Consider the following 26,006-nt stretch of genomic DNA (forward strand, 5'->3'; position numbering starts at 1 on the left):
GCGCGGTGCAACCGAATGTGCAATTAAACTATAATCAAGGTTATTAATAGAAGTAATCACGAACAATATAACACTGAATCTTTGGTAGGCCTATATTCGGACTAACGCAGCATTCTGTCACGATTCCACAGGTTAAAAATAAATCTAGGAAAACCTCCATCAGCAAAGCCGTTAAGATCGCCGGACAAGCTATGGAGAAAAAGATCCCCTAATGGCCGTATCAGCAGTCCGTGGAATTAATGTGATCAATAATATAATAACAATGACACACTTCACCACCGTTGACAACGACACTGCGTTGAGAAACGAAAGACTGGTCTCACTGGACTGCAAGCAGCGTGTTATAAAAAGGAGAAAATGCCATGGTAACCAATCGGAACCTTAAGCAGCTGCATTCTCCATTTTCAAAACATTTCAAGCTTTAATTTCTAACGTTTTAATATTTTACCCATGTGACCCATGTTTTGGTTTTCTTGTGTGAGTCTACTGGTATTGTACTGTGAAGTGTTATTTCAGTGCCTACTTGGCAGGGTTCACAATATAGACCTACGTGGATCTGCTTCAGACACTTGTGATTTTACACGAGACCACTTGATATTGGTTGTTTTCAGCGCTTCCCTTTTGTGTTTACAGTGACTAACTGTAATGCTCGCCGGATACGATATACAAAAGTTCTTTTTTTCTCGCTGCCTGTGGTATTCAGGAAAACAGAGTATGCCTCAGGTATGGGTCGGGTGCTGCCTGTGTTTTATAACTGTACCCAGTATGATACAGTAAAGTAGAAGAAGCAAAGAAGCCTTTAGGGGAAATAAAATACTACAGTAGCTTCAGTTTTACTAATTAACTAAGTGCTAATAAACTGAAAAGGAGAGGAAAAATAAATGTTGGCACATGTTAAATATTTGCATAACAAAAAGGTCTGTGATTTATTGTATTTGTGCCATTACAGCATAAACCTAAGTACTACTGAACAGAAGATTTGTCCAGGCAGACCTAAAATCTTCAGTAGAGATCAAATTCTGATCATATGTATGAATAACAGCCAAAGCAACAACATTTTACATCATTTTATTACAATCAACAGTATTTATCCAGATTTTGAAGAGAAAAAAGCAAACCAAAACAATCATAGCTACAGAGCAAAGATACAAGATCAGCAGACATACATGCATTTTGCAACTGTTTTATTAATAAGAGCATCAGACTTCATGGGTCGATTTCCCCCTGGGCACAGTGCAGGGGTCATTATGAACCTCTGCTTTAAACAGACTGAATTCAGTAAACCATCTGTAAGGTCTCCAACAACTGCCTGCTTTTTTACATTATAGCACTGTACACAATCCCTAACCAAGCGCTTCTGAAACAATGAATGCTGACTGGCTCCGGGCATGGTAAACTAGCCCTGCTGTATGCTTTAGTGCATCGCATTTTGCTTCAGGAGCCTTTGCTGTGGTTCGTGTCACCTGGATCCCAGCAGCGGTATCTTCTGTTTGGGGTTTTAATAACATTCATCCGGATGTTTGTAATAATAGCAGATTCTATGCACAAAAAGGATGGAGTTTTAGGGCCATTGTGCATTATGTTCAAGCACAAACAACTGATATGGCTTTACAACACAGAGGAAGGCAGTAGTATTAAGGCAAACAAATCAATTGAAAGAATGATATGCTGTTGTAGAATGACAAAATGAGAACAGAGAAAACAATTTAAAGATTTGTGTTTGAAAAAACTAATACTATTTCCCAAGTGGGAAGTGGGTACTGGCTTCAGATGTCAACAAGGCATCTTTAGCTCTTTCGTCAATGGCCAAGCAACAGAATATTACTCTATTCTTACAAAATTAAATCCACTTTGGGACAGGGTCTATACACCCGCAACAGAAGCAAAGAGAAACAGTTATGTACAAGAAAATATAAAAAACAAAACGTCTGTCATGATACAATATGTGTCGGGCTGCCTTGTAAGGAACAACCATCACAATATATTCTTGAACATGGTTGGTCCTGTGCATTTCAGATAGTCCCCGATGTTTCAGAGACTGCTATAGGACTCACAGGCTATATTACAACTAATACGCTGAACATTATGTGGAATGAGCCTTCAGTGGTAATGATAAACTTTCCTCATATTTCTACAGTGTAAATTGCTTTCAGCAATATTAAGCAAAAATTGCCAGCAGCCAAACCATGCTGTGCTAAACTGGCTTTTAATGTACATGCCACATGTTCATTTGGCATAGGGTTATTTATTTATTTATAAATGTTATACATTTATAAATAAAATATTTTAGGTCAGTTGAGGTAAGCACATTAATAAGTGGGATTAAACCAAAGGCAACATTCTCATGCTTCACTGCAGACCAGGTGAGCTTGTAGAACTTATTGCTATTCCTGAAAAGAACAATTTTCAGGGGGTACAACCAAACAAGCAGGCCCGTGACTTCAGAACTCACCTAGAGATGCTGTAGAGTTACTTCTTTACATAGGCCTCACATATCAGACAAACAGCACACTCAACCAATCACCGGTAACCTGAGGTAACCACACCAATGTTAAGACATCGAAGTAACACACTCACTTCCTGATCTGCCTCACTGTCTGTAGCCCTGACAGCAGGGAAGTCTACTGTGAGTTTCCACTTCTCACTGTGGGGTCAGAAAGAAATGCTTAATCTCTGTCAAACTTCAAATCCTCAAACCTCCATGCTTATATAATGGGGACACACCTGATTAATAAAAGGCTGTAAGCCGCAAGATGCTAGTATTTAAAAAAAATAGAACTATTGTAATAAAAAAGAGTTGTGGGTATAAGAAAGTGCCACTTCCAGCTCGCTAAATTTGAGAATTCACAGTACAACCCAAATATAAATGAACCACTTAGGGGTTTTGGTATTTTTTATTTGTTATCTGACAGACTATTATTTAATACTAAACTTTCTCAGGAATGCATCTAATGCATAAATACACCACGACCACCTCATAATACAAAGCTTGCAGTACCACTGCACATAACAGCTCTCGAAGCTATGAAACCACAAATCATCTCCCGCATTAAACAAACAAAAAAAAAGACTGTAAGAATTGCCTTAGTTGATGTGAATAATTGTGCATCTTTGTACATGTTTTCCTTTACCCCTTGATTGTGCTTATTGCTGCCATGCTGACAGACAAAATCCAGCTGCACCGAGACTGACATAATCTGGGAGTTACATCACACACTGTACAGAATGTAAACCTGAGCTTCCATTTTGCTCTGCTGTGTGGATGGGAGATGCATGGTGGAGTATTGGTGGTGACGAGCCACTGTTATGTACATCCGTTTCCACACCGAACAGACAACTGATCATAGCTTTGTTCACTTGGAAGAACTGGTACACAACGATAAGACTTTATGGCCACCATACTGCACAGGCCCCTCCCCACACCGTTCTAAATCTACAGCAGGACAAAGCAGAGGAAGATGTGGGCCCTGCTCCAGAGAGCTGCTTGAGTCCGGTCCGGCGGGTTTAGATCCGCTCTCTGTTTGGGATGGGACGGAAAGGCTTGGCATCTCAGACTTCATGGATGGTCCTCTCTGAGGGCTTGTACTCACTGCCCTTGGTTGAGGACATGACGAAGGACTGTGTCTTGCGTTTCAAGCGGGCGCGCTTGGTGGCCAGTGACAGGCTGTGCTTGCTGGAGGAGATGATGTCGGAGATGAACTTCTTGCAGTCCACACAGACCTCCATGGTGCTCCAGTCCTCCGTCAGATCCTTGGGGAGCTCAATCTCCTCCCTCGATGAGGATGAGGAAGACTGACGTGCTGACTTCGACAGTCTGAGAGAGATGAAGGAAGCACAAAAGAGCCAGGGGTGGGGGAGCGCCAGAGACAGACAGAGATAGCGCTGAAAGAGTTCAAGTGGAACTGTGTATTCTACTAACGGATCATTTATAAAGTGATCCACAAAGGACTGAAGTGGGTCTAAACTTCTATTCCATCTCGAAGGGCAGCACTCTAGATCTTCTTACTTTTTAGTAGGAATGAAAACCTGGACCCACACCGACCCCTTGTGATTGAAGGTGAGGTGTGCTCATGAATGGGGAGCAGGGGTGCGGAGTCTGGTGGAGGGTGCTACCTGGACATGGTGCGCTGCAGGCTGGGCCGGCGGTGGCTCGTGCCGGCCTTCTCTGGCTTGTCCCGAGACGGTGTGGAGGTGGACGGGCCCAGTGAGTAGATGGGCAGAGTGCCATAAGGTTTAGCAGGCAAACGAATCTGGACAAGCACCAGAAAGTTCACAGCATAAGTGTGAGTGCTCACCACAGTCCTACACTCCTTTGTTTATCAAACCTGACGTTGGCCTTCGGTCCAATGACAATAAACACTAATTTGTCCTAGTTTGTCCATTAATTCTATCCTCCCCACAAGGAAGAAGGACAGTCTTAACACATATGAACCTACTGTAGCAGTAGCATCTCATGTCAGATGGCAGTATTATAGCCCCTTCAGTTGAATGGGTCCCAGGGTGGAATTAATCAGCTTAAAAGTCTAATGAAAAACTGATACAGTAATACCAGGAACCTGACCCCAGATCAGTACTCTCAATCAATTAGAATGTTGGTTACTAGTTTTGGGGCGGGCTATACTCAGGTGGAAACACAATATACACCCACTAGAATACTCAGCTAGTGCACAGAAAACCTGCAGGAAACATGTAAATAGAACACGCTTTGGAGCTCTGTATCCATGGAAATATTCTCGTATCACAGATATTAACTCTTAATGTCCCACAGCCAAATTACTGTGAGACCGCTGCTGCCACTGTATGAAAATAGCCTGCAGTTAAAATGTAGAAGAATTTGACTGACCTTCTTACAACACTGTGAACACACAGGCCTGCAGAGAGGAAGAGAGAAACCTGTTCGGTAAAAAACCGCATGTATCTAGTATTTCGATTTTCCTAATGGATCATTCACCCTTACCTTTTGCAGAATTGGCAGGTGTAAGACCATGTGAAGAGGGAGAATCTTTTGGTTCGGCAGCAGAAGCAAAGCTGTATAAAAACATTCATAAATATCAAGAAAATCCATGTATATGAATAATTAAATCTGGCTTAATAATTAATTAGAAGTTGCTGAAACTGGCAGTTTGATCATTTGCAGTAATGCAAATGAGTAACAAAGCTGCATAACTGCAAAGACTAATACAATGTACATAATGAACAGAGAACCTTGGTAAGTTGTGGTGTTTGTTTTGACACTAGCAAAACTCAGAGCATTTTTGCAGGTTCTTCAGGAGGCGAGCATTACCTTTCCTTTCTTCAGGGCCTGGTAGATGTCTTTGCACTGCTGGACCTTCTCCAGCTCAGCTTTGACCAATACCTGCCGTATGTGCATCACCTCCTCCACCGTCAGGGACAGACACTCCACTGGGAAGCAGAACTCCTCCTGCAGGAGCACAGGGGTTACCATGGAAACGGGCAACACACAACCACCCGACACACAGGGAGCACTTGCCGTTTACTCACTAAAGATTTGGAGCTTTGTCTGGACGGCGGCAGGAAGTGACGAACGTTGGTGGGCGTCTCCTTCTCGATGGAGTGCCTTCTCTGAGGTGGCTGCTTCCTCTCTGGCTGGGGCGTGGAGGAGATGGGCAGGAACATGGATGGGGCTAAGGCGGGGAGGATGAGTCAGTGAGGCAGGGAGGACGTGCAGGGAAATAAATGAGTTCAGTGGATCTCAGCTCCTGCTCTATGCACTGGTTAGCTTGGTGTTTGCACATCTCTGACAGTCCTTATTCAACTTAACTAATTATTAAGTATTAGGTAAAGACTAAGCAGTACAGTGTTGTGTGTGTGGGTGTGTGAGGTGTGTGAGTGTGTGTTTGTTAGCTTCCAAAGATTAGAAAAAAAAAATTCAGCATAGTTAAACGTTATGTGTTGGGGGGCTCTAATTTGGTCACTCACTCTTTCTTGCCCACCATGCTCTCTGGCGACGTTGTCCTCTACATGGGTGTGGAAATACTGGAGCTGCTGGCTGACCTTTGACCTTACGTCTCATACTGCAGAATGAGTCAGATGTTTTGTCACCAGGGTTGCCACCTTTCCCTTATAATACGGTGATGGTGCTGTCAGTGAGGTGGGTGCACTTGCCCACACTGAAGGTGGCAACCCTATTCCTCATTCACATGAATTATCCACAGTCATACTAAATCCAACGTAGTTCATTCTGTATCCAACATTAGGAGTGGGGAAAGGCATGTATTTGCAAGATTAAAGGGATACTTCACTTAAAATCACAAACATGGCAAACAATGAATAAAACTTATAGAGTTCTAGTTAGCAATGTGCTGAGGTGATCAAGACAATTGCTCCTCACAAACACTACTGTTTGCCACATTAGCATTTTCAGGTCAAGTATTCGTTTAAAGACGCATTAAAACACACTCACATCTGTGTCGGAGCTCTCCAGTTCGGCCAGAGTGGGTGCTTGGAGTCGCTTCCTCTGGAAGCCGCCGGTACTGTTCTGTTGCAGGGCTGCGCTGTTGGCTAGCGAGATGGTACTGGACGCCTTCCTGGCTGCATCAGGTGTGGCGATGTCTGCACAGGACGGGCACAGCGTTGTCACATGCAGGAAAACACAGCACCATATGGACACAGAGTGTGTGCAGCAGAGGAGGGAGTGGGTGAGTCCACAAGCACACGTAATCCAGCTGGTGTTACACACGCGCACACACAAACATAACACACACACACACGCTACACAAACTAAAGGTGGGATTTCATTAAAAAAGGCGAATACTTAAGGCAGGACTGGAGGGTCATTCAGTTTGGAGGTTCATTCTGACCGTGTGAAGCTGACCCAGGGTTGCCGTGTTCATTTGTGGCATTACTCGTGCAATAGTTCCACAAATACCCTCATGTCTGACTAATCTCTGAGTTGTGCAGGTGCTCTTCTCTTTTCCTAAAACACCACTCCAGCAATGGGCCGAGCCCCAACGTATAGCGGTTACTGCTCAGTCACCTCTAGGCTTGCCATTAGTTGCAGGCTAATTGCGATCCAAGCCATCCTGGCCGGCCAGTGTGCGTTCAAGTCTGCATGAACGTGCATGAACACAACTGCACAGGCTACAAGCTGTAGCTGAGGTGATGGTAAGAGGGGCGTGGACAGGATCTGGCGTTATTATACCAGGCATTGCGATCCATCAGAAGAGTGCTGGTGAAAGGTGCACTGCGTGTTTTTGGAACAAGAGAGCAAGGATGATACCACGGCCATATGAGAAGAACGAGTGTCTAGAGTAAATTCTGAATAAGACTTAAAGTTGGTGTTAGCAAAAATGGATTCAATTGTAACAGTGTACAATGTTAAAAGACATAATAAGACAATTGCTCCGCACAAACGCCATAAGTTGCCATGTTAGCATTTTCCGGTCAAGTATTTGATTAAAGACGCTTTAAAACACACTGAGACAGCCACTGTTCAACACACTGCTACTCTTGCCTGGCTGCTTGTAGGAACCCCATGCACTCATTAAGAGCTCACAGATGAAACACATCTTTGTATAACATTAGCAGTTTCCAATTAACATCAAGAGTAAACCCACTTCATTTTCTTTGAATCACATGCTTTTTAATTGAAACCCAATCACAACACAAAGTTTCAATAGACATAATTGAATACAACTTTAACATATAGCGTCTGATAAGAAATTCTCAGTTTATGTGCATTACGGTAATTTTCCCTTAAACCTGTCACATACTAAGGGACAATAAATAAATAAATAAAAATACATAAAAACAAAACTACTCCAAACAGAGTATGCTAAGGTGAATTTTGTTTCCAGATGCACTGGGCCCCAGATGCAGGGGACCGCTTCACTACACATGTTTTGTTTTTTCTCTCTCACACATTCCAATACTCACAAACTCACTGACACTTAGCAGATGAACTGAACCAGGTTTGACTGAGCATATACAACCCAGGGTGATACAGGGGATGCCTCTGAACTCACTCATACTGCTTTTGGAGAACTTGCACGGTGCTACACCGTACCGTACTCCCTGAAATGGCTCGGTATGAGTGAAATCAGGTCCCCGGCTGAGCGCTAGTTACACAGAAGCATGGAATGGTAGGGCAGATGTGCGGTAGGGCGGTCCAAACAGCATGGAACAACCCAAGGGACAGGCTACAGCGGGGAACACATATCAGCACAGCTTTACCTGAAGAGTCAAAGCTCTGGGACATGCTAAGCGGCCGATGTACTGCAAAAACAAAACAACCGGTGCAATTAAAACAGGCAGATTTCCAGATGTAGCTGGGAGATGAGATCAGATAGTAGAAGACTGACTCCCCATTCCATATCTCATACCCCATTACAATGTTGTTTTTTTTATTTTTCAATTTGAGTATAAATAGCAAAGAATTTACAGCTGCTTAAAAAACATTCATATATCAGATACTCTGCATGTATATGACAGAAAAATGCTGTAAGGGAGGATGGTAGCGAAGAATCCAGAGTATATATAAAGCAGTGGATCTACCAAGCCTGTTCCACATGAATCATGCACCAGTATCTCACTGTGAGTCATGGACCAGTACCTCACTGTGAGTCATGGGCCAGTACCTCACTGTGAGCACGACAGTATCTCTCTGTGAAGGATGGACCGTATCTCAACATGAGTCATGGATCATTAACCTACTGTGACCCATGGATGAGTACCTCACCATGAGTCATGGGACCATTACTTACCGTGAGCCACGACCAGTACCTCACCATGAGTCATGGACCATTACCTCGCCGTGGACCATGGATCAGTACCTCACCATGACCCATGGGACCGGTACCTCACTGTGAGCCATGGCCCAATATCTCACCATGAGTAATTGACCAGAACCTCAAGGTGACCCATGGACCAGTCCCTCCCGTACGAGTCATGGACCAATACTTCAGCAGCATTGTGAAGCTCTCATAGTTTACAGTGAGAACAAAGATCAGTCAACACCAGCTATTAAAGCTTCGACATGAACCTTTCAGCTGAGTATTTGCTACTCAGTGCAGCAGTGATTGGAACAGAGCACCATGTATGATTAATACCTGCATGGCAACAATGAAGCATAGCAGTGAAGACCAAAGGTGTAGTGATCATGAAAAGAAGCTTTTAAATTGGCACTTTTTGATCATCTGTTTTGCAAGTTTTGTGTGCATGTGTGTGTGTGTATGTGGGCTACCTAGCTGCTCCTGCGGATCAGGTCAGGTGACACTGGGCGGAGCTTCCTCTCAGATTTGATCTCCTCCAAGATGCGCTCATGTAGACTGGGAGGACGTTCCGCCTGGGGCTTCAACTTACGTGCTGCTACCTGTACACACATCCACATAAACACATGCACGCACACACACACACACACACACACACACACCCAAAGCCTGCTTAAACACATGTGGATATACACACACACACAAACACGTGGTGATACATACACACACAATGCTCATAACTAAATGTAGAGGGTGAGTAAGTAGCACCACCACCTACACATTTTTAATTTATTTCTTTACACAGACAAACTACTCCTGTTTTAAAACCAGCTACCATACCTTCTGTGGAACCTACTGTGAAAACCAACACGCACACAAACACACCCACACACCCCTAGAGACCGAGTGTCATGTGTAGTGCAGTGATGGATATGTGAGGCACTCACGGGGTTGAGGGGAGCCTTGAACCTTATGAACTCCAGGATGACCTCATGAGCACTCTTTTTTTTAACCGGGGCGGAATGTCTCCGTTCACCTGTGAAGACACAGAAACATGGGTATGGCAGGTACCTTTTGCATTCTCATCCACACGTGCATAAAACCTAAAATCACAGTCCTTAACGCTGAAGTCACAATAGGGACGGGCTGTGGGAATGGCCCTGAGGATCACATAGCTGTCCCAGACACTGTATTTTAAAGATCACCCAATATGGTTAGTCTCACATAGCCACATACAGCAGTCTCACATTTCCAGTCTTCTTGCACCTGGGAACCCGTTACCTCCTCAGTACACCGTGTTTGGTACTGGCACCTTCTGTTATTTCAGAATAAAAGGCAGCTCCCTGTTCACTGGCAGTTACCGGTTCCACTTCATTTTGTGTCCCAGGGAGTGGTGGGATTAAATGTCCACAGGAGGGTGTTGTACTCCTGGCCACCATTTCCACAACACTGCACATGGGATGACCGCTCACAGTGTGGGACAGCTGTATAGCATCACAGTTCACGTGTGTGTGTGTGTGTGTGTTGCTCACCATGACCTGCGCAGTTTGTTAGCGTTTGGAGCGGATGTCGTCCATGAGCATTTCGTTTAGGGCGTGAGTTGGAATTCGATTGGCCAGCGGGTTGTACAGGCGCTCCTGTACCTTCTTCAGCTTCACTCATGACCGCAGGTCCCCTCATCACCTGCACCCAGCAGCGCGCCCTGGACCACAGCACCAGACTATGGTCAAACACTCACAAACAGCACAAACTACGGTCAAACACTCACAAGCAGCACAGACTATGGTCACACTCACAAACAGCACAGACTATGTTCAAACACTTAAAACCATACAGCTACGGGACAAACACTCACAAACAGCACAGGCTACTGTCAAAACACTCACAAACAGCACAGACTACAGTCACACTTAAATATCACAGAAAACAGTCACATACTCACAAACAGCACAGACTAAGTTCAAAACACTCACCGACAGACAGACTACAGTCAAACACTCACAAACAGCACAGACTACAGTCAAACACTCTCAACAGGACAGAATACAGTCACAACCCCCACAAACAGCACAGACTACAGTCACACACAAACAGCACAGACTACAGCCACACACAAAAACATCACAGAAAACAGTCACACACTCACAAACAGCACAAACTAGTCACACTCACAAACATCACAGACTATAGTCACACTCACAAACAGCACAAACCATAGCCACATACTCACAAACAGTACAGACCACAGTCACACACTGATAAAGTGGAGACACAACAGTCACTACATTCTAAAAAACCACATAAAACTACAGTTTCAAATCATGTTTTGGAGTATAACACATCAGCAGGTTCAGCAACTGAATGTCTTCCATGTTTCAAGTTTAAGTGGTGTTCTTTTAATAATAAGAGAGTAAGTGGAGGTAGTTGGAAAGCAAAGAAGGTTTTCTTATATATGGCACATCGCCGAACATCATGAAGCGACACATTTTTTATATCAGGGGCAAATCACTCACCCAGTCGGTCATCTGCAACTCATTCAGGTCTTGCTGGATCGTCAGTCGTGTCACCCTCCATCTTCCGCAGGTTCTAGCCAATCACACGTTGAGAGAGGGCATTGTACACTTCCATCACCCCACCCCACATGCTCTCTAACGTAGGAAGCACTAGCAGGATTCAGAGTTAGAGGTCTCATCTTCATCTGCACACGCACACACCCGACTTTTTTTACTAAAGGTCTAAAGGAAGCACGAAAGGAGATTTTTCATGTTTATTCGTGGTTTTTACCATTTTCTGACATTCCTGGTGTATTGTGATTTATCCTGAGAATACAAATGGTAGAAAGGTTTTTTTTGGGTTTTTTTTCCTGAACACTGTTTCCCGACGGTGCTTCTAACCTGCTGTTGTTGTTGTTTGCCTTGGTGGCTGGACAGACAGACCAAGGGGCTCTTAGTGGGACTCTTTTGATTTGGTCCCTCTGGCTGCTTCTGTAATACAGGTCTAATTGCAGCAGCCTAAGGGCTGTTTCTATAGTGGGCTTTTGTTAGGAGAGGAAAGGAAAGCCGTGTAGGTAGCGCCAGTAACCTCCTCTCCACCCCCATCAGAACACCAGAGATCACTTTAGAAAGAGGAAATATGCAGGAGGAGAGGCCCATCTCATGTACACACGCAGCGCATGCTCACTACACTCTCAGCTTCTCCACACATTACTGCCCTCTCAAGCAAGTGACCCTTGACACCATCTGTATTGATTTTTAATATATCTCCAGCCATTATCTCTAGCTTGTCTAAAGGATATGAGAGCTGGTGTGTTTTCCTCTCACATGCTATACATTAGAATGCCCCTCAACGGTAATAATAAGAGCCACAATTAATTTATCGGACCACGATAATAATAAGACCAACAATAATTATCGGACCACAATAATTCTATCCTTCAGCATATTAGAACTACTCAAGATGATTTACCCCCTGTTGCTTGTTCAATGGAATACCAGCAAAAAGTGACTTTGGGGGCCATGCACCATATAACATCATGACTTTGCAGAAGAAGTAATTATATTATTACACCAGCTCTTCTTCATGCTCCATATGTCACCAGTAAAACATACAGCAAAGCAGTTTTTCCATTAGTCACTGCCCTTTGCTCGATCCATGTTGAACTGCACAGCTGAGACATGTATAGGTCATGGAAATATATATAAGGTCAGAGTGCTTCAACCATCCACAAAGCCTCAGCATCCCTTAAACGGAATACTGCAACCTCAGATGCTGCTGTGTGTATAACAAAGGATGAAAGCTAGTGGTGGCTAGTTAACATTACCTCATTTGTATAATGTTAACAGGCACCTGTTAACAGGCAGCTCTCATTCATTGTTATTAGCAAGGCTGGCATTTTGAGTGAAGTATGTATTGCAAGAGCCTTCAGACCTGTGAACATAATGATTCAGAATCAAACACCATCTGAAATCTGAAAGATGACCAGACACGGCTGCCCCAAACTGGCAATACAGGAAACCTGTGAGTCTATATCCGCCAACAGGTGTGAGCTTCGCACGGAGGGTGGGGTGGTGAGGGTGGTTTTTCAGCACCTCTTTGGCACTCGGATCTTGTCCAGGAAGGTGCGCAGCTCCATGGTCTCAGCGTAAAAGGCACGGCACACAGCTTGGTAGTGGCTCGGGGCGTCTGACGGGCTAGGGAGGTGGAGCGTGCATAGCGTGGAGAACACAGTGAGCAGACCTTGACCAATTAGAATGGTCACACCTCAGCCATGTTTTAACACTGACTCCAAGGCAAACATGTAAGTCATCCACCTCTTTTTAATCTCTACAAAGTAGAGTGACTCATAAGCATGATTAAATACTGGCAGGTACCGAGACAACAGGTGATGACAACTGTGGAGAGTTTTCTAAAACAGTCACAACATGGTATGAAGATCCCTGTTTTGAACATGTTGTTTAATAGTTAAGACATAATGAATCTGCAACAAGCATGTTTTCAAACACTGGACTATAAATCACCAGTTACTCGAGCTGTTGTAGAGCCTTCACTGCGACACATTATAGATCCATAGTAGGAATAAAATAACGATAATTCAGTTCTGTTCAAAAACTGAACTCCTGTTCAGCAGTGTGACACGGTGTATTGATCTCAGTGTCTCAGAGGCAGACAGTCAAATGTGTTTATACATTTGGAGAGCCCATCATCCTCTGGTTGATATCAGACACCACAACAGAATAAAATATGAAATAAAACACAAAATAAGCAACAGAAACACAACAGAAAAAATAAACAAAAGCAGGAAAAGGGTAAATATCAGTAATATAATGACACTGTTAAAAAGACGTGTTAAAATTGTAAAAAGACTGCATGACAGCAGGCTCCTCCTAGTGAGTCAGTGCCAGTGTCTGACAGACAGACAGCAGGTTCCTCATAGTGAGTTAGTCCCAGTGTCTGAGAGACAGACAGCGGGCTCCTCATAGTGAGTCAGTCCCAGTGTCTGAGAGACAGACAGCGGGTTCCTCACAGTGTGTTGGTTCCAGCGTCTGAGAGGCACGTGTACACATGCGCACGCACACACAAATAGTACCACTATATGACACTATATATCAGCAGATACTGTATTTGCTGCTTATCACATGACACACCTTCCTTCCTGAGCTGTTTGTGAGTCAGCGCATCTCAGTGCAAAAAGTCCACTGTGGAAACCAATGTTATTTGGACAGGTCAGAGATGGCATGGTAAGATCACATGACTGGTGAGTGCACAACAGATTCTTGTCCAATCAGAGTGCAGAGGCAGGTCTCTAGAGCCCAGTCAGAGTGCTGAGGAAGGTCTCTAGAATAGAACTAGTAAGCACTTTTCCTATCCTGCCTCTTCCTGTACCACTGTACTGGGGGACACCAGCAGCATCAGACCTCTGTGTCAGGAGAAAAGGGCAGGAATTACGCCATACCACCACAGCTCCATGCAGGGCTGGCTATAAAATGTCTGCAGGGCTTCACCCTCTAGCCTCTAGCTAGTCTTCCTAATAACCTTACAAATACACAAATACACAATATAACACTAAGAGTGTACCCACAACACATCATTAACACAATTCACATGGTTTATCTACACATAGTCATCCTGATTCTAAATGAGGTGGTTGTGGATTCTTGCACACATGACAAACATCTATATTGTTTGCGGTCCTAGATTCAGAAACCCAGCAGTAAAACACAGTAGACACAAGTAATTAGTAATTATGTTGCCTAGCAGCACAGAACCAGTGCATCTTGAAATACCATCGACAGGTAAATATTTATTCACATATTAAACACAAAGTACTCTAATACTCAGCCATACCTTGAGAATGTCGCGGTAGCGTCGGATCTCATTCCTGGGGTCAAGCCCTTCCTCCTCCTCTTCCTCAGTGGCCTCATAGCCTTCATCAGGGCAGGGGTCTGTGTCCGGCTCAGCCACATTGGTCATAAAGTCGATGAGCTCCTCGAGTGGAGGGCTCAGCTCTCTCTCCTCATTCTCCTTCAGACCGTAGTCCAGGGCTTTGTAGATCATAATGCCCAGAGACTCAATTACCTTTAACACACACACACACACACACACACACACACACACACACAGTACAGGTATGTATTTGATCATGTTCTTGGTCCTGTATGAGCAGGTGGAGAGCTAAAAGGGAAACACAGCTAATAATGAACCAGAAGCAGCGGGTGGCAAATATGACCGTGCACCCCAAAATGCTGTCGGCCTTGTGACAAAAAAAAATAATTTGCAGAAAGAGAGAGATGGAGATAGTAATGGAGACACAGACAGACCATGACAGAAAGAGAAAGACAAGCTAAAAAGAAAACAAGAAAGAGAGACTGAGGAACACTGACAAGGTGACAGCTAAACAGAGAAGACAGATGGACAGATAAGGAGAGAGGCAGAGAGAAAGTGAGAGAGAGTGAACAAATGAACGAGAGTAAGAAGGAGCGTCTGGGGTGTGCAGGTGCCTGTCAACACAAAGGCCAGACATCTGAGGGGTCTGAGCTCTGCCTGCTGACCCCTAGGGTCGGCTGTGCCTCGGCCAGGTTCTTTCCTTCTGTGCTCCAGTGGGCCTGGGGCACCATGGACTACAGGATCAGGGATGAAAGAGCCTTTTTTCTCCCCGCACCCAGGCCCACACCCGGCCAAATCATCGATCTTAAGCCAACAATAGAACTCTCCTCTCTTCTGTATCTTTTGTGTGGGTGTGGGTGTCTATATACATATTTATTAGAAACAGCTTGCATGTCGTCATAAACACGTAAACCTTCTATCGCCCATGTTGCCACGCTCTAGCGCTTCATTTATGGTGCGTTATGAAATGCACCTGTAAAGCAGGTATACCTTATGCACATAAGCACCACACATATGTGGTGGTAAGGACATAAACTCCAGACGTCACATGTATCGCTGATCATTTGAAATTCATTTTGTCAACAAAATGTGTTTATGACACTAAGAAGCTACTCTATAGCAGCGGTTTTCAGTCGAGAGGTTGCTGCTGAACGGCTCTGTGTTCCAGTCTACCAGAACAAGCGTGATGTCTTTTCCCCTGTCTCAGAGCCAGAGGAGCAGTGCCTGAGGAGGAGTCGGTGTCCAAAAACAGGACAAGGGCATGTGACCGAGACCGAAGGTGAAACGGCTGCTCTGGCTGCTGTCAGAGAGCTGAGTCTTTGGGCTGGTGGTCAGGGTTTACCACCTGTTGGGTCTGCGTTGGAGAGCCAGGTACGGCCTTCAGCCTGTGTTGCAGGGCAAACGGCATGTTGCCTCCACACTGTCTTTTTCTTTTTCGAAGAGCAGCCCTGCTGTCTGCAGAATGAGGAGAGGTGCTTTCACTGGCCAGCGCGAACTCCGCTTCTGTCAAGGGCTGCCATTAAAACCCACCTCCACAGCTCAGAGACACAGACACCAAACAGCTTCACACTTGCATTGTCCAGTTTTCAGTTCAAATGCTGTCAAAACCATTCGTTTTCCTGTACTGTCATATCTAACCAAAAACAGTTCCTGCCTTTGTCATGTTCAGTACAGGGAAAAAGCATCTCAGCCCACTCCTGTCTTCTGTCTTTTTTCCTTTTTTTTTTTGCTTTAAATCACATCTCCAGCGATGCCCTTTAGCTTCAACCCATTCGATGTAAATCACACCTCCTGAGTCCAGTGACCAGACTGCAGGATGGGGGAAGAGGAGCTGAGGTTTGGACTTTCACATACAATTCTTGCAACAATGGTCAAATTTCCCCCAAAGTGACACTGCAGCTAACAGCATTTAGTACTTGATTCAGATGTCTGACTGTCCTTCCGTGTTGATTTGTTTATTTGACCACATGTTTAATCAAGGTAGTCCAACTAAGATTCATATTTGATTCAGAAAGGCAGGGGTAAGTAAGTGCCAAGCTCCGAAGCCAAACATAAAAAAACACAACGATTAGCTAAAAAATGCAATACATGGGTACAAACATTAACCAGGCCAGGAGCAAGTCCAAGTGCTTGAGTGTTCCTCTCCCGAAGAGCCTGCTATCTCTCAGAATCACCAGACATCTATTCTCCTCACCATGGTAACCATGGCAAAGCCACAGACAAGGGAGGTGGAAATGCTCAATCTGGAGAAATCTGAGTGTGTCTGAGAGAGAGACATGGAGCATCACATATGCTCCATTATATAGCATAACCACACTGGCAGTTAGGTCAACCTCAGCAATAACGGTTGCTTTGTCTACACAGGTCCTCGCTGCCCTTTGACGTTATGAAGACCCCAGCAGTATGCTACGTCTTCCTGAACTGGACCCCAGCCAAGTCGAGGGGGCAGAAACTGATCAAACGTGTGGAGTACAAAGGGATCCCTGTCATGTAACAGGCTCCACCATATCTCACAGCGAAATGACTTGGTGAGAACAGGCACAGTTTGACCTTTTGACCTCTGCTAGTCACATTTTATGTGTTTAAAGATTCACTACGCTCTGTAATAATGAAAGATTAAAAATAGCTTCCAAATACATCATCCCCAGAAATCAAAAACACAACATTCTGCAATAAGGAAATACTGACAGGCTCATTTATAGGAAGGCTCCATCCAAAACAGAACACTGGATCCTCTTGCTTCATAACTGAATGGAGTATGGTAATGAGCCTCAGATTCTGCTTCTTCTCGCTTCTTAACTGAATGGAGTATGGTAATGAGCCTCAGATTCTGCTTCCTCTTGCTTCATAACTGAATGGAGTATGGTAATGAGCCTCAGATTCTGCTTCCTCTTGCTTCATAACTGAATGGAGTATGGTAATGAGTCACATCCCCAGTGTTGGAGGATTCAGACTTTTGTGTTTTCCCTGCTCCAACACAACTGATTCACTAAGGACTTGCTAATTAACATAGGAGTTGCACCAGCTACGTCTGAGAGAGGGAGATGAAAGCATGTGACGCGGACGACTCTGCTGGAGCAACTGGGAGAGTCTGTGGAGAGCCAGCACTGGGGAGGATGTCAGTGGGAGATGAATCCCTGCCTCGAAATGCACGAGACCCAGAAACAGACACCAACCACAACATGCTTGGTCATGTTAGTGCCTTAACGGCCAGCACCAAACCACGTAAAAATACTACTGCAAAACCCATAAACAAATTAGTAAATAAGTTCACTGAACGCAACATATTAAGAAAACTAGCATTTTTTAAAGCACAGTCTTCATCATGGTGTTACAGTCTTTCTTAATTCTTCCTAACCATGATGTGTGATTATTGCGATGGCACATTAAATTAAGAGCTAAGTAATTACTTAACCTTAACATTGTCAGAATAATTTTCCATTACAAGTCTGGGTCACCTACTCCACAGAGGGGATGATGCAGGCCTCCCAAGCAGCAGCAGGGAAGGTCAGAATTAGAAGCATCTACATTCAAATAAGCCTGCTCCAGGGAACCAATCACAAATGGGGACACTAGAGAGCTTTCCTCAGCTGTGGAGTGTTTGTTTTTTTGTGTTTGTGTATGTGTATGTAGAGACAGGAGGACCCAAAATAAAATCAGTGAGATGATTTTATAAGAAGAACTAACACTCTTTCCACCTTTGTCTCTAACCAGGGAGAGGAGGTGGAGATTGTGAAGACCTACAGGTACCTGGGATACAGACTGTGGCTGTCTACAGGAAGGGACAGAGCAGACCCTACTCTTTGAGGAAGCTCAGGCCCTTCAGTGTGAGCAGCAGGATGTTTCAGATGTTCTACCAGAACATTCTGGCCATCTTCTCTGCAGCAGGGTGCTGGGGGTGTAGCATTAAGGCAAGAGACGCCAGCAGACGAAACAAATTAATCAAGAAGGCTGAACAGGCCGATGGACCCAACCTGGACTCACTGAAGTCAGTAGTTAAATTCAGAAGAGGATGGTGGCAACACATCTCCTAATCATGGACAGTTCTTCTCATCCCTTACATCATCAAACAGTGGAGTACCTCAGGTTCCAGACAGATTAAGCCATGCTGTAGGGGGCAGTAGCACAGGAGGTCTCTCTTTTGCACTATCAGACCCTTTTCTTCAGCCACCTTTAACTCACAAGCTTCTCAGGACAGTTCGCTTCTCAGGACAATGTACAGTCTCAGGACACACTTCTAGAGCTCTTAATTCCTCTGTATTTGTTATTTATTTGTTTCATCTTGCTACTGGCCATTTCTGAGCAGGATTTTATCTTTGACTTTCACTTTATTGTATTCTGTCCAATGACATTTTATTAGAATTATGTGACTCTTTATCATCACACAGACTACTATGCCCCTAATTATCACTTATTATCTGACAATTTCATGTCCTTGTTGTATTTTTGGAGTGTCCTCTGTACTTAATGCACTGTGTATTCTGTTTTGATTAAATAGTTTTCACCAGAGATAAAGTAATCCATCCATCCATCCATCCATCCATCCATCCAACTGTCCATCCACATATTACTCTAATTACTGAAATCCACACAATACACATATTACTACAAATTACTGTCAAAATAAAAAACAAACAAAAAGGTACATTTTTTAGTAATGGAAAAGAATGAAATATTTAAAATCAATGATAAAAACCCACATTGTGGGATTTTTGGGTTGTGTTCTGGAGGTCATTTTTCTTATTTTAAATACCTAGCTATTATAACAAGCCTGCTAATAACAGGAAGCAGGTGCAAATGATGATAGAATTGTTTATTACAAAAAAACAAAACAGGTTGATCGGGGCAAACAAGGATGTCAGAGGCAGGCAAAATGTAAAGTCAAAAAATAGACCAAAAAAGGATAAATGACAAACAGCAAATAATACTCAAGAAAAACACAGAAACTCAGCTAAGGCACAAGAGACTTTGCAAAGAGTTTAAACACAAGCGAGCTTTATAAAGGATTCTGTGTATGATGAGGAGTGGTGCGTAATTAATAGACTGGTGAGGCAGAATGACAGAACCCAGTGGATGTAGCAGGAGGCGCGACAGCCATTTTGTCAGGACTGGGTACATTTCTCAGAACCTGAGGCCAGCTAGAGACTGGTGAAAAAGCCTTGAAAGTTAAAGAAAGTCAAGATATCCTGCACTTTCAGAAAGCAAGCGAGGGTGACGGAGATGAGTGCCTGTATTAATGTGTCCTGTAGCCTGTCGGAGCTCCAGCCTGGCAGCAGAAAATGGTGCAGCAGAACTAATCACCAAAGACACACCAAAGAAAGTGGAATACGAGCTGCAACAAACAAATCTATAATCTGAAAATATCTTCTGGAGATTATCAGAAAGAACTGTGTAATTAGCTGGGTAAAACTAATGAATATTGGTTATAATGAATGAATATATTTCTAACTGAATTACCAGATACCCCTTTAAATGACAGCCTGTAGAGGATTTAAATGATCATTAAACCTACATGTATAGAATTTGTACACTTCTGCTGATTGACTGAACACTCTAGCACTCACTGCTCTATATTGTTTGGCATTGCCCTTATCATGGTTTGATATAGAACTTATGATTATCTTGCCTTTCTTCTAAGTATCAGTGTTGATTTTTGTACTTTAGTATTCAAGTTTAACGCTATATTTGACTATAACCTAGGATACATTCTATGAGTAGATAACGAAGCACTTTTGTAAATTGCTCTGGATAAGAACATCTGCGAAATTTCGAGCATGTAAAATGTAAGGATATAAATGATGGACTAGCTGTAATGTGCTTTTAATTCAGTGTTATTACATATACAGCAGCTTACAGGGAAAATGTTAATGGTAACAAGGATAATGTTAATAGGCAGTAATTTCTTGCAGTATTCACGTCTTCTGTCAAGTGTCTGCAGTGGTGTGATATACTAATCATATATAAGCACAAGTCTGGCACCAATTCTGGAAAAAAAATTACTCTGGTGAAATTAATTACATAAGTGGTCAACTGATATGGGTTTTCAATGGCTGTTTCAGATATTTAGAGAGCTGGGTGACTGATGGCTAATATATAATGCTGATATCATGTTGTTGTTGTTGTTGTTGTTTTGTTTTGTTTTTTAAACTGATAAAATACAACAATGTAATAATAACAAATGAGACATAAATTGCTGAACATTTGTTTTCAGTTTCTCTCAGTCACGTTGGTGCATTTCTCAGATCAGAACTGAATTTCTCATAACTACATGTTCAACCCCAACATCATCTAGTCACTTGTGCACATCATATAAGCAATTTCTCATTCTTCTGAACAAAAAGCAAATGCTTTGGAAAATTCAAGCACATGGTTATGTACAATTGTCTTCTGCTCCTTACGTTATCAATGGCTTATTCATGTTGATCAAAATGGATTATACTTCTCTGTCTTCAGCTGAATAGTCTTATACATCCAAACAGCCAAGCATTAGTTCATGGCATATGTCATTACATCCAAAATTGATGAACCTGTCATAATTTTTTTGGTAAATATTTTGGTAAGTGTTTCCTGAACTGATAAAATTGCTTTCAGGTGAATCTTGACCTATGATGTGGAGCGTGTATATGAAGGGGAGGATGAGTGTATGAAGGGGTGCTGTACAACAGCCTGGTCTTTCTTTTCTGTATTGAAATAACATGTCCGTCATCAAATAACAGTACAAACAGTAAAAGCATACATGTGAATTCTGTTCAATCAATCGCAATCAATCTTCTACATATAATTATGTGTAACTATACTGTTGAAATTGAAAAAGTGCAGCTTTGGACATTTTCAATAATTATCACCAAAACCTTAGTCATCAGAAAACAGAGTACACTGTTATACTGACGACATAGCTAATATCTTTGACTATCTTGTTCATAATTCTCATGGGACTGACATTTAATGACATAAATATTTACTGTTGAGATATAAACTAAGGACTTTCAGCTTGTTACGGCCTTTGGCAGGTATGTGTGGTGTTGTTTGTATGAACTGTTTTGAGAGACACGTTACAGGTTTGCCAATGAGGACGATTCAATGATTAATGATGATTCAAGAAATGGCACCAAAGTGACTGAGAGAAACTGTAACACAACTATTATCTGCACTGTATCTGTTTGCTTAAGTACACGTGTACTACTTAAGTACATGTGTACTGTATCTGTTTACTTAAGTACATGTGTACTACTTCTGCAGTGTGCTTATTTTAGATAAAAAATAATACACTAAATCTATGCCCACAGGTCATCTAAAAACTAAACTAAATTAAAGAAAAACAGCCAAAGACAGCTTAACTCAACATGGAATTTAATCAGCCCAATTAATCCAGTTTACACTTCTACTAAATGTTTCAAAATCTTAAAGAAAAAGAAAGTCATTGAGGTAAAATGTCCCTGAAATTACAGTTTTCAAAGTATTTAATTCTCCTATCAGGGACACTGGCAAAGGTCTTATTAGCAAAACAAATACAGGACCAGCTAACTTTCCTGTCCCCTAAAAAAATGACCAGTAATGGATCTCAACAGGGAAGGGAACACGTGTTTTACTCACCCATACTGCTGAGGACGATGCCCGATCTTTACCTGCACAAAGAAAAAAACACAGACTGTCAGGACATTAGGAGACAAAGCACACGACGAATTGGATTTCAGAACAGTGCACACAGCCCCAGGTAATCACAAGACTGCTAAAGTCGATATTATTCTTAGGGACTGCGAGCTCTGAGCTGTCTGGTCTAGGGTGGGGTGATATCTATTCATATCCTGTGAACTAGCCACGCTCACAAATGTAAACATGCTGCGAAAACATTGAAAGGTGGATTGTTGATGTAATAACTCTCCAATCTTTCACAGATCCTCAGTCTAGGCCTAGGGGCCTCCCTTTGCCCTCACTCCTATACACCTGAACCAGGTACCTCAGCTATTGCAGAGCTCTTCCTGATCTGAGGTGTGCAGCAAACTTGAAAATGTAAAAGAACAAAGATGTGTGCACTTTCTACACTGGCCCTTACTGTGAAGTGATGAACAAAAACTGTATATATGACATATTGTTCACCAGATGAGGGGGATGAATTAACAACGACATGTTCACAGAACTGTCCAGAACAGTACAAGGCCTCCAGAGCTATCCCTCTTCATATACAGATATCCCATTCTACAATAAGTGACCTATATTACTAACAGTGTGGTCTCTCTGCAAGAGTCACACCTGTTTGGATGGCAGGTGTGCCATCCTAAGACTGACTGACATCAATAAAAAAAGATACACACAGTAGCCAAACACATAAATCTCTGACTTCACCCAAATTAAGTCATTTGTATCACTATATGTTGTGTTATATGGTATTGAACACTGGATACGACTGGTATAGGCACCAGTTAGACCATGGGTTTCCAGTCCTGGATGGTATATAGCACAGTTTAATCTTCTACTTGCTCTAACACACCTGATTCCACTTGTGATGCACTGAATTAGATGCGTTAGGGCAGGGAAACATCATACCATACAGTGCTGTGGATCTCCAGGCCTGGAAATGGACACTCCTTGGCCTGACAAAGAAGCTAAAACAGGAACTTTCCCTGAAATCTGCTTACTCTACCCAGGTGTTCAGCATAGCTTAGACATGCATGACAAAGGGTGATGGTTACAAAAGGGCTAAAAGCCTGAACACATTCAGACTGTTGTCTAGCACTCTCTGTTAAACAGGGCATGAGGAATTAGCTCATGACTCTCACACACTGTAAACAGATACTTTTATATACCAAAGGTGGAGATGTTATTTCTCATGAGCCATAAACTCCAAACACATCTCTTCTTTTAAGCAGTGGTTCCAAAATATTTCCTCCAAAGAGTCATTAGTTCATTATCCCCAAGACCAAGGAAACAAACATTTTGGGTATGCATTGATATCAGTCACTCCCAAACACAAACCATATGTCAAGTTATAGTTGATTGCTTCACTTCAGGTATGACATTAGCTTATGCAATGTCAACAGGCACACCTCCCAGTGCAAATATGCACCAAACTCACCCACAATTATCTTTAGCCTTATTCCTTATAGCTGATTGAAAGTGTCTAAAAATTAATTATTTTTCACAGCCAAACATCTACAATTACAGAGAAAATATCTTGTTATACTGCCAACTAATGGCATTTTTGAACTGCATGTTCCATAAATATAATTTAAAGTCAGACTCAGGAGTCTCTGAATTTCAGAATAACAGGCTTGAAATGAATCTTCAATACAAGATACTCCAAATGCATAAAATATAGTAGATGGCAAAAAGGAGCTAACTTGGAATATGTCAATGACTCCTAAAAGCTAAATTATTTAAAGACTTAAATCTAAATGTTTACTATGCATTCGAAAATAAGAAGCATTAACATCATATAAATATACACGAGAATGAACGGGATATTCATAGCTATACATGTGACATATACATGTGGTTCTGTGATCGCATGCTTGCTGGTCACTGCATCTGACAACATTCCTCTTGCGCCACACCGCTGTTTATGCGCGAAATCCGTCAGCGTCCGCACGCCAAATACGTTACGCCTCACAGTCCATAAAAAAACGACAGACGAATCAACCACAAGTCGGTTGTTTCTCTTCCCGATGCACCGTATTATGTCGCACACAATTTAGTACATCACAGGGCCACAGCACTCGCTTATATAATGGACTATCACAATATAAAATGGCTAGAGATCTAATTTCGGTTGAAGATCTAGCTTGATGCTTAACTGTGCCATCTAAAAATGCCTGTCGTGGTTCATTGAGAATAATGTTGGAAACGTAGTGGGAAACAGGAAGCGTTCATCGAACATTTTACACCTTTATTGGAATTCTCACCCAGGCGACGTCGCATGTAATTTCAAGTCAAAACAAGTCATGCAATGTTAATAGGATGCTGGTGGTTCTCACACCGAGTCTTTACCTGGAGATCTTCCAGTATGCAGCTTGACATTGCCGTCTTTATGAATTTTCACATCGCCTGGTCCTGCAATGATTGCAGCATGATCCATCACAGGAACCCCAGCAGAACTGGAATCCAGTGATCGCTCGCCCTCCTCGGACAATGACCGGCTACACTGGTAACACACCGCCCAAGCCTGTTCCTCGTTTATCGGCTGATTATACAGCGTTAAAATATCCCCGAGCGAAAGCTCGTCTCCCTCGACCTCCTCACTCTCCATGGTGGGATGTGCGCTGTCCGGCTGCGCGCCGTGAGCCTGAAGAGCCGTTGCATCCATCAGCTTGTCCGACTCGGCATCTCGCCTCTCAGACATCCTCTCATTCTGTCCGCCGAGAGGGAGCGAGGTGGCGAGGATGACGGGGGCGCACAGAGAAAGACACAGACCGCTACACGACCTGAAGACATATGGAGAGCAGCGCGGACTCCTACGCTCGCAATAGCACAGCCATCTAGTGATCTGTCCCACGCCTTACAGTGCGCTTCTCCCGCAAGCATCAGTCATGTGACAGCACATCGGATTTCCGTGGTCTTAAAACTAGCCATCTATGAGGGTACAGTATATACTTTTGGAATAGTTCGCCTTTTTATTAAAAATGTGCAAATAATAATAGGTCTAATAATAATAATAAAAACATTGCCGTTATATTAACGACAACATCGACAACATTATTATTATTATTAGTAGTAGTAATAATAATAATAATAATAATAATAATAATAATAATAATAATATAATTTGCCATTGAAGGTATGTTACTTAAAAAAAGTGTCTGGATTTGTAATCAGAGGCCATGCATTCAAGTTAGAATTTGCTTGGTCAGTTAGCATGAACCATAAGTTGTCAGAGAGGGAGTCACTGAAATACTAATTATTTGATATTTACCTTTGTCCTTTGTGTGTACATTTCCCTGTGTGTGTGTGTGTGTGTGTGTATATATATATATATATATATATATATATATATATATATATATATATATATATATATATATATATAAATTGCAGGGAGTGTACAGTAAAGATGTAGAGGTAGTCAAAAATGCAATGAAGTACACTGCAGCAAAGTGCTTGCACAGCTGATGAAGGACCTCTGTCCCTCTGTCGAAACATTTCTCTGGAAACTTTGTGTACTTCACTACAATTTTGAATATCTCTACATTTCTTGCTAAAGTACACTGCAGTTACTCACCTGAAATCTTCAGATTTATATTAAAACATATTTAGTCTTCAAACAGATGAAACACATCAAATGTAACAAATCGACTACATACATTTTATTCACTGTAGAAAAGCTCAATTAAATTTATAGACAATTAAAGCACTGACATCCAAACATGTCACATTTTAAAAATTGTATGATTTAATAGTAAG

The 26,006-nt window shown here is 42.6% G+C and overlaps 1 protein-coding gene across 1 annotated transcript; it reads right to left on the reverse strand.

Moving 5' to 3' along the window:
- Positions 1 to 67: 67 nt before the first annotated feature.
- On the reverse strand, positions 68 to 25,233 carry spire1b (spire-type actin nucleation factor 1b). The gene is given in 19 exon segments (XM_035526439.1): positions 68 to 3,814; positions 4,114 to 4,250; positions 4,844 to 4,871; positions 4,958 to 5,028; positions 5,285 to 5,422; positions 5,503 to 5,645; positions 6,421 to 6,573; positions 8,194 to 8,235; positions 9,208 to 9,331; positions 9,677 to 9,736; positions 9,739 to 9,765; positions 10,262 to 10,402; positions 10,404 to 10,431; positions 10,616 to 10,638; positions 11,243 to 11,315; positions 12,818 to 12,943; positions 14,575 to 14,804; positions 22,206 to 22,237; positions 24,597 to 25,233. Coding segments are annotated over 19 exon segments (2,193 nt in total). The 5' UTR covers positions 24,949 to 25,233; the 3' UTR covers positions 68 to 3,549.
- Between the last annotated feature and the right edge of the window lie 773 nt (positions 25,234 to 26,006).

Source organism: Electrophorus electricus, chromosome 5, assembly GCF_013358815.1.
Source record: "Electrophorus electricus isolate fEleEle1 chromosome 5, fEleEle1.pri, whole genome shotgun sequence".
NCBI lineage: Eukaryota > Metazoa > Chordata > Actinopteri > Gymnotiformes > Gymnotidae > Electrophorus > Electrophorus electricus.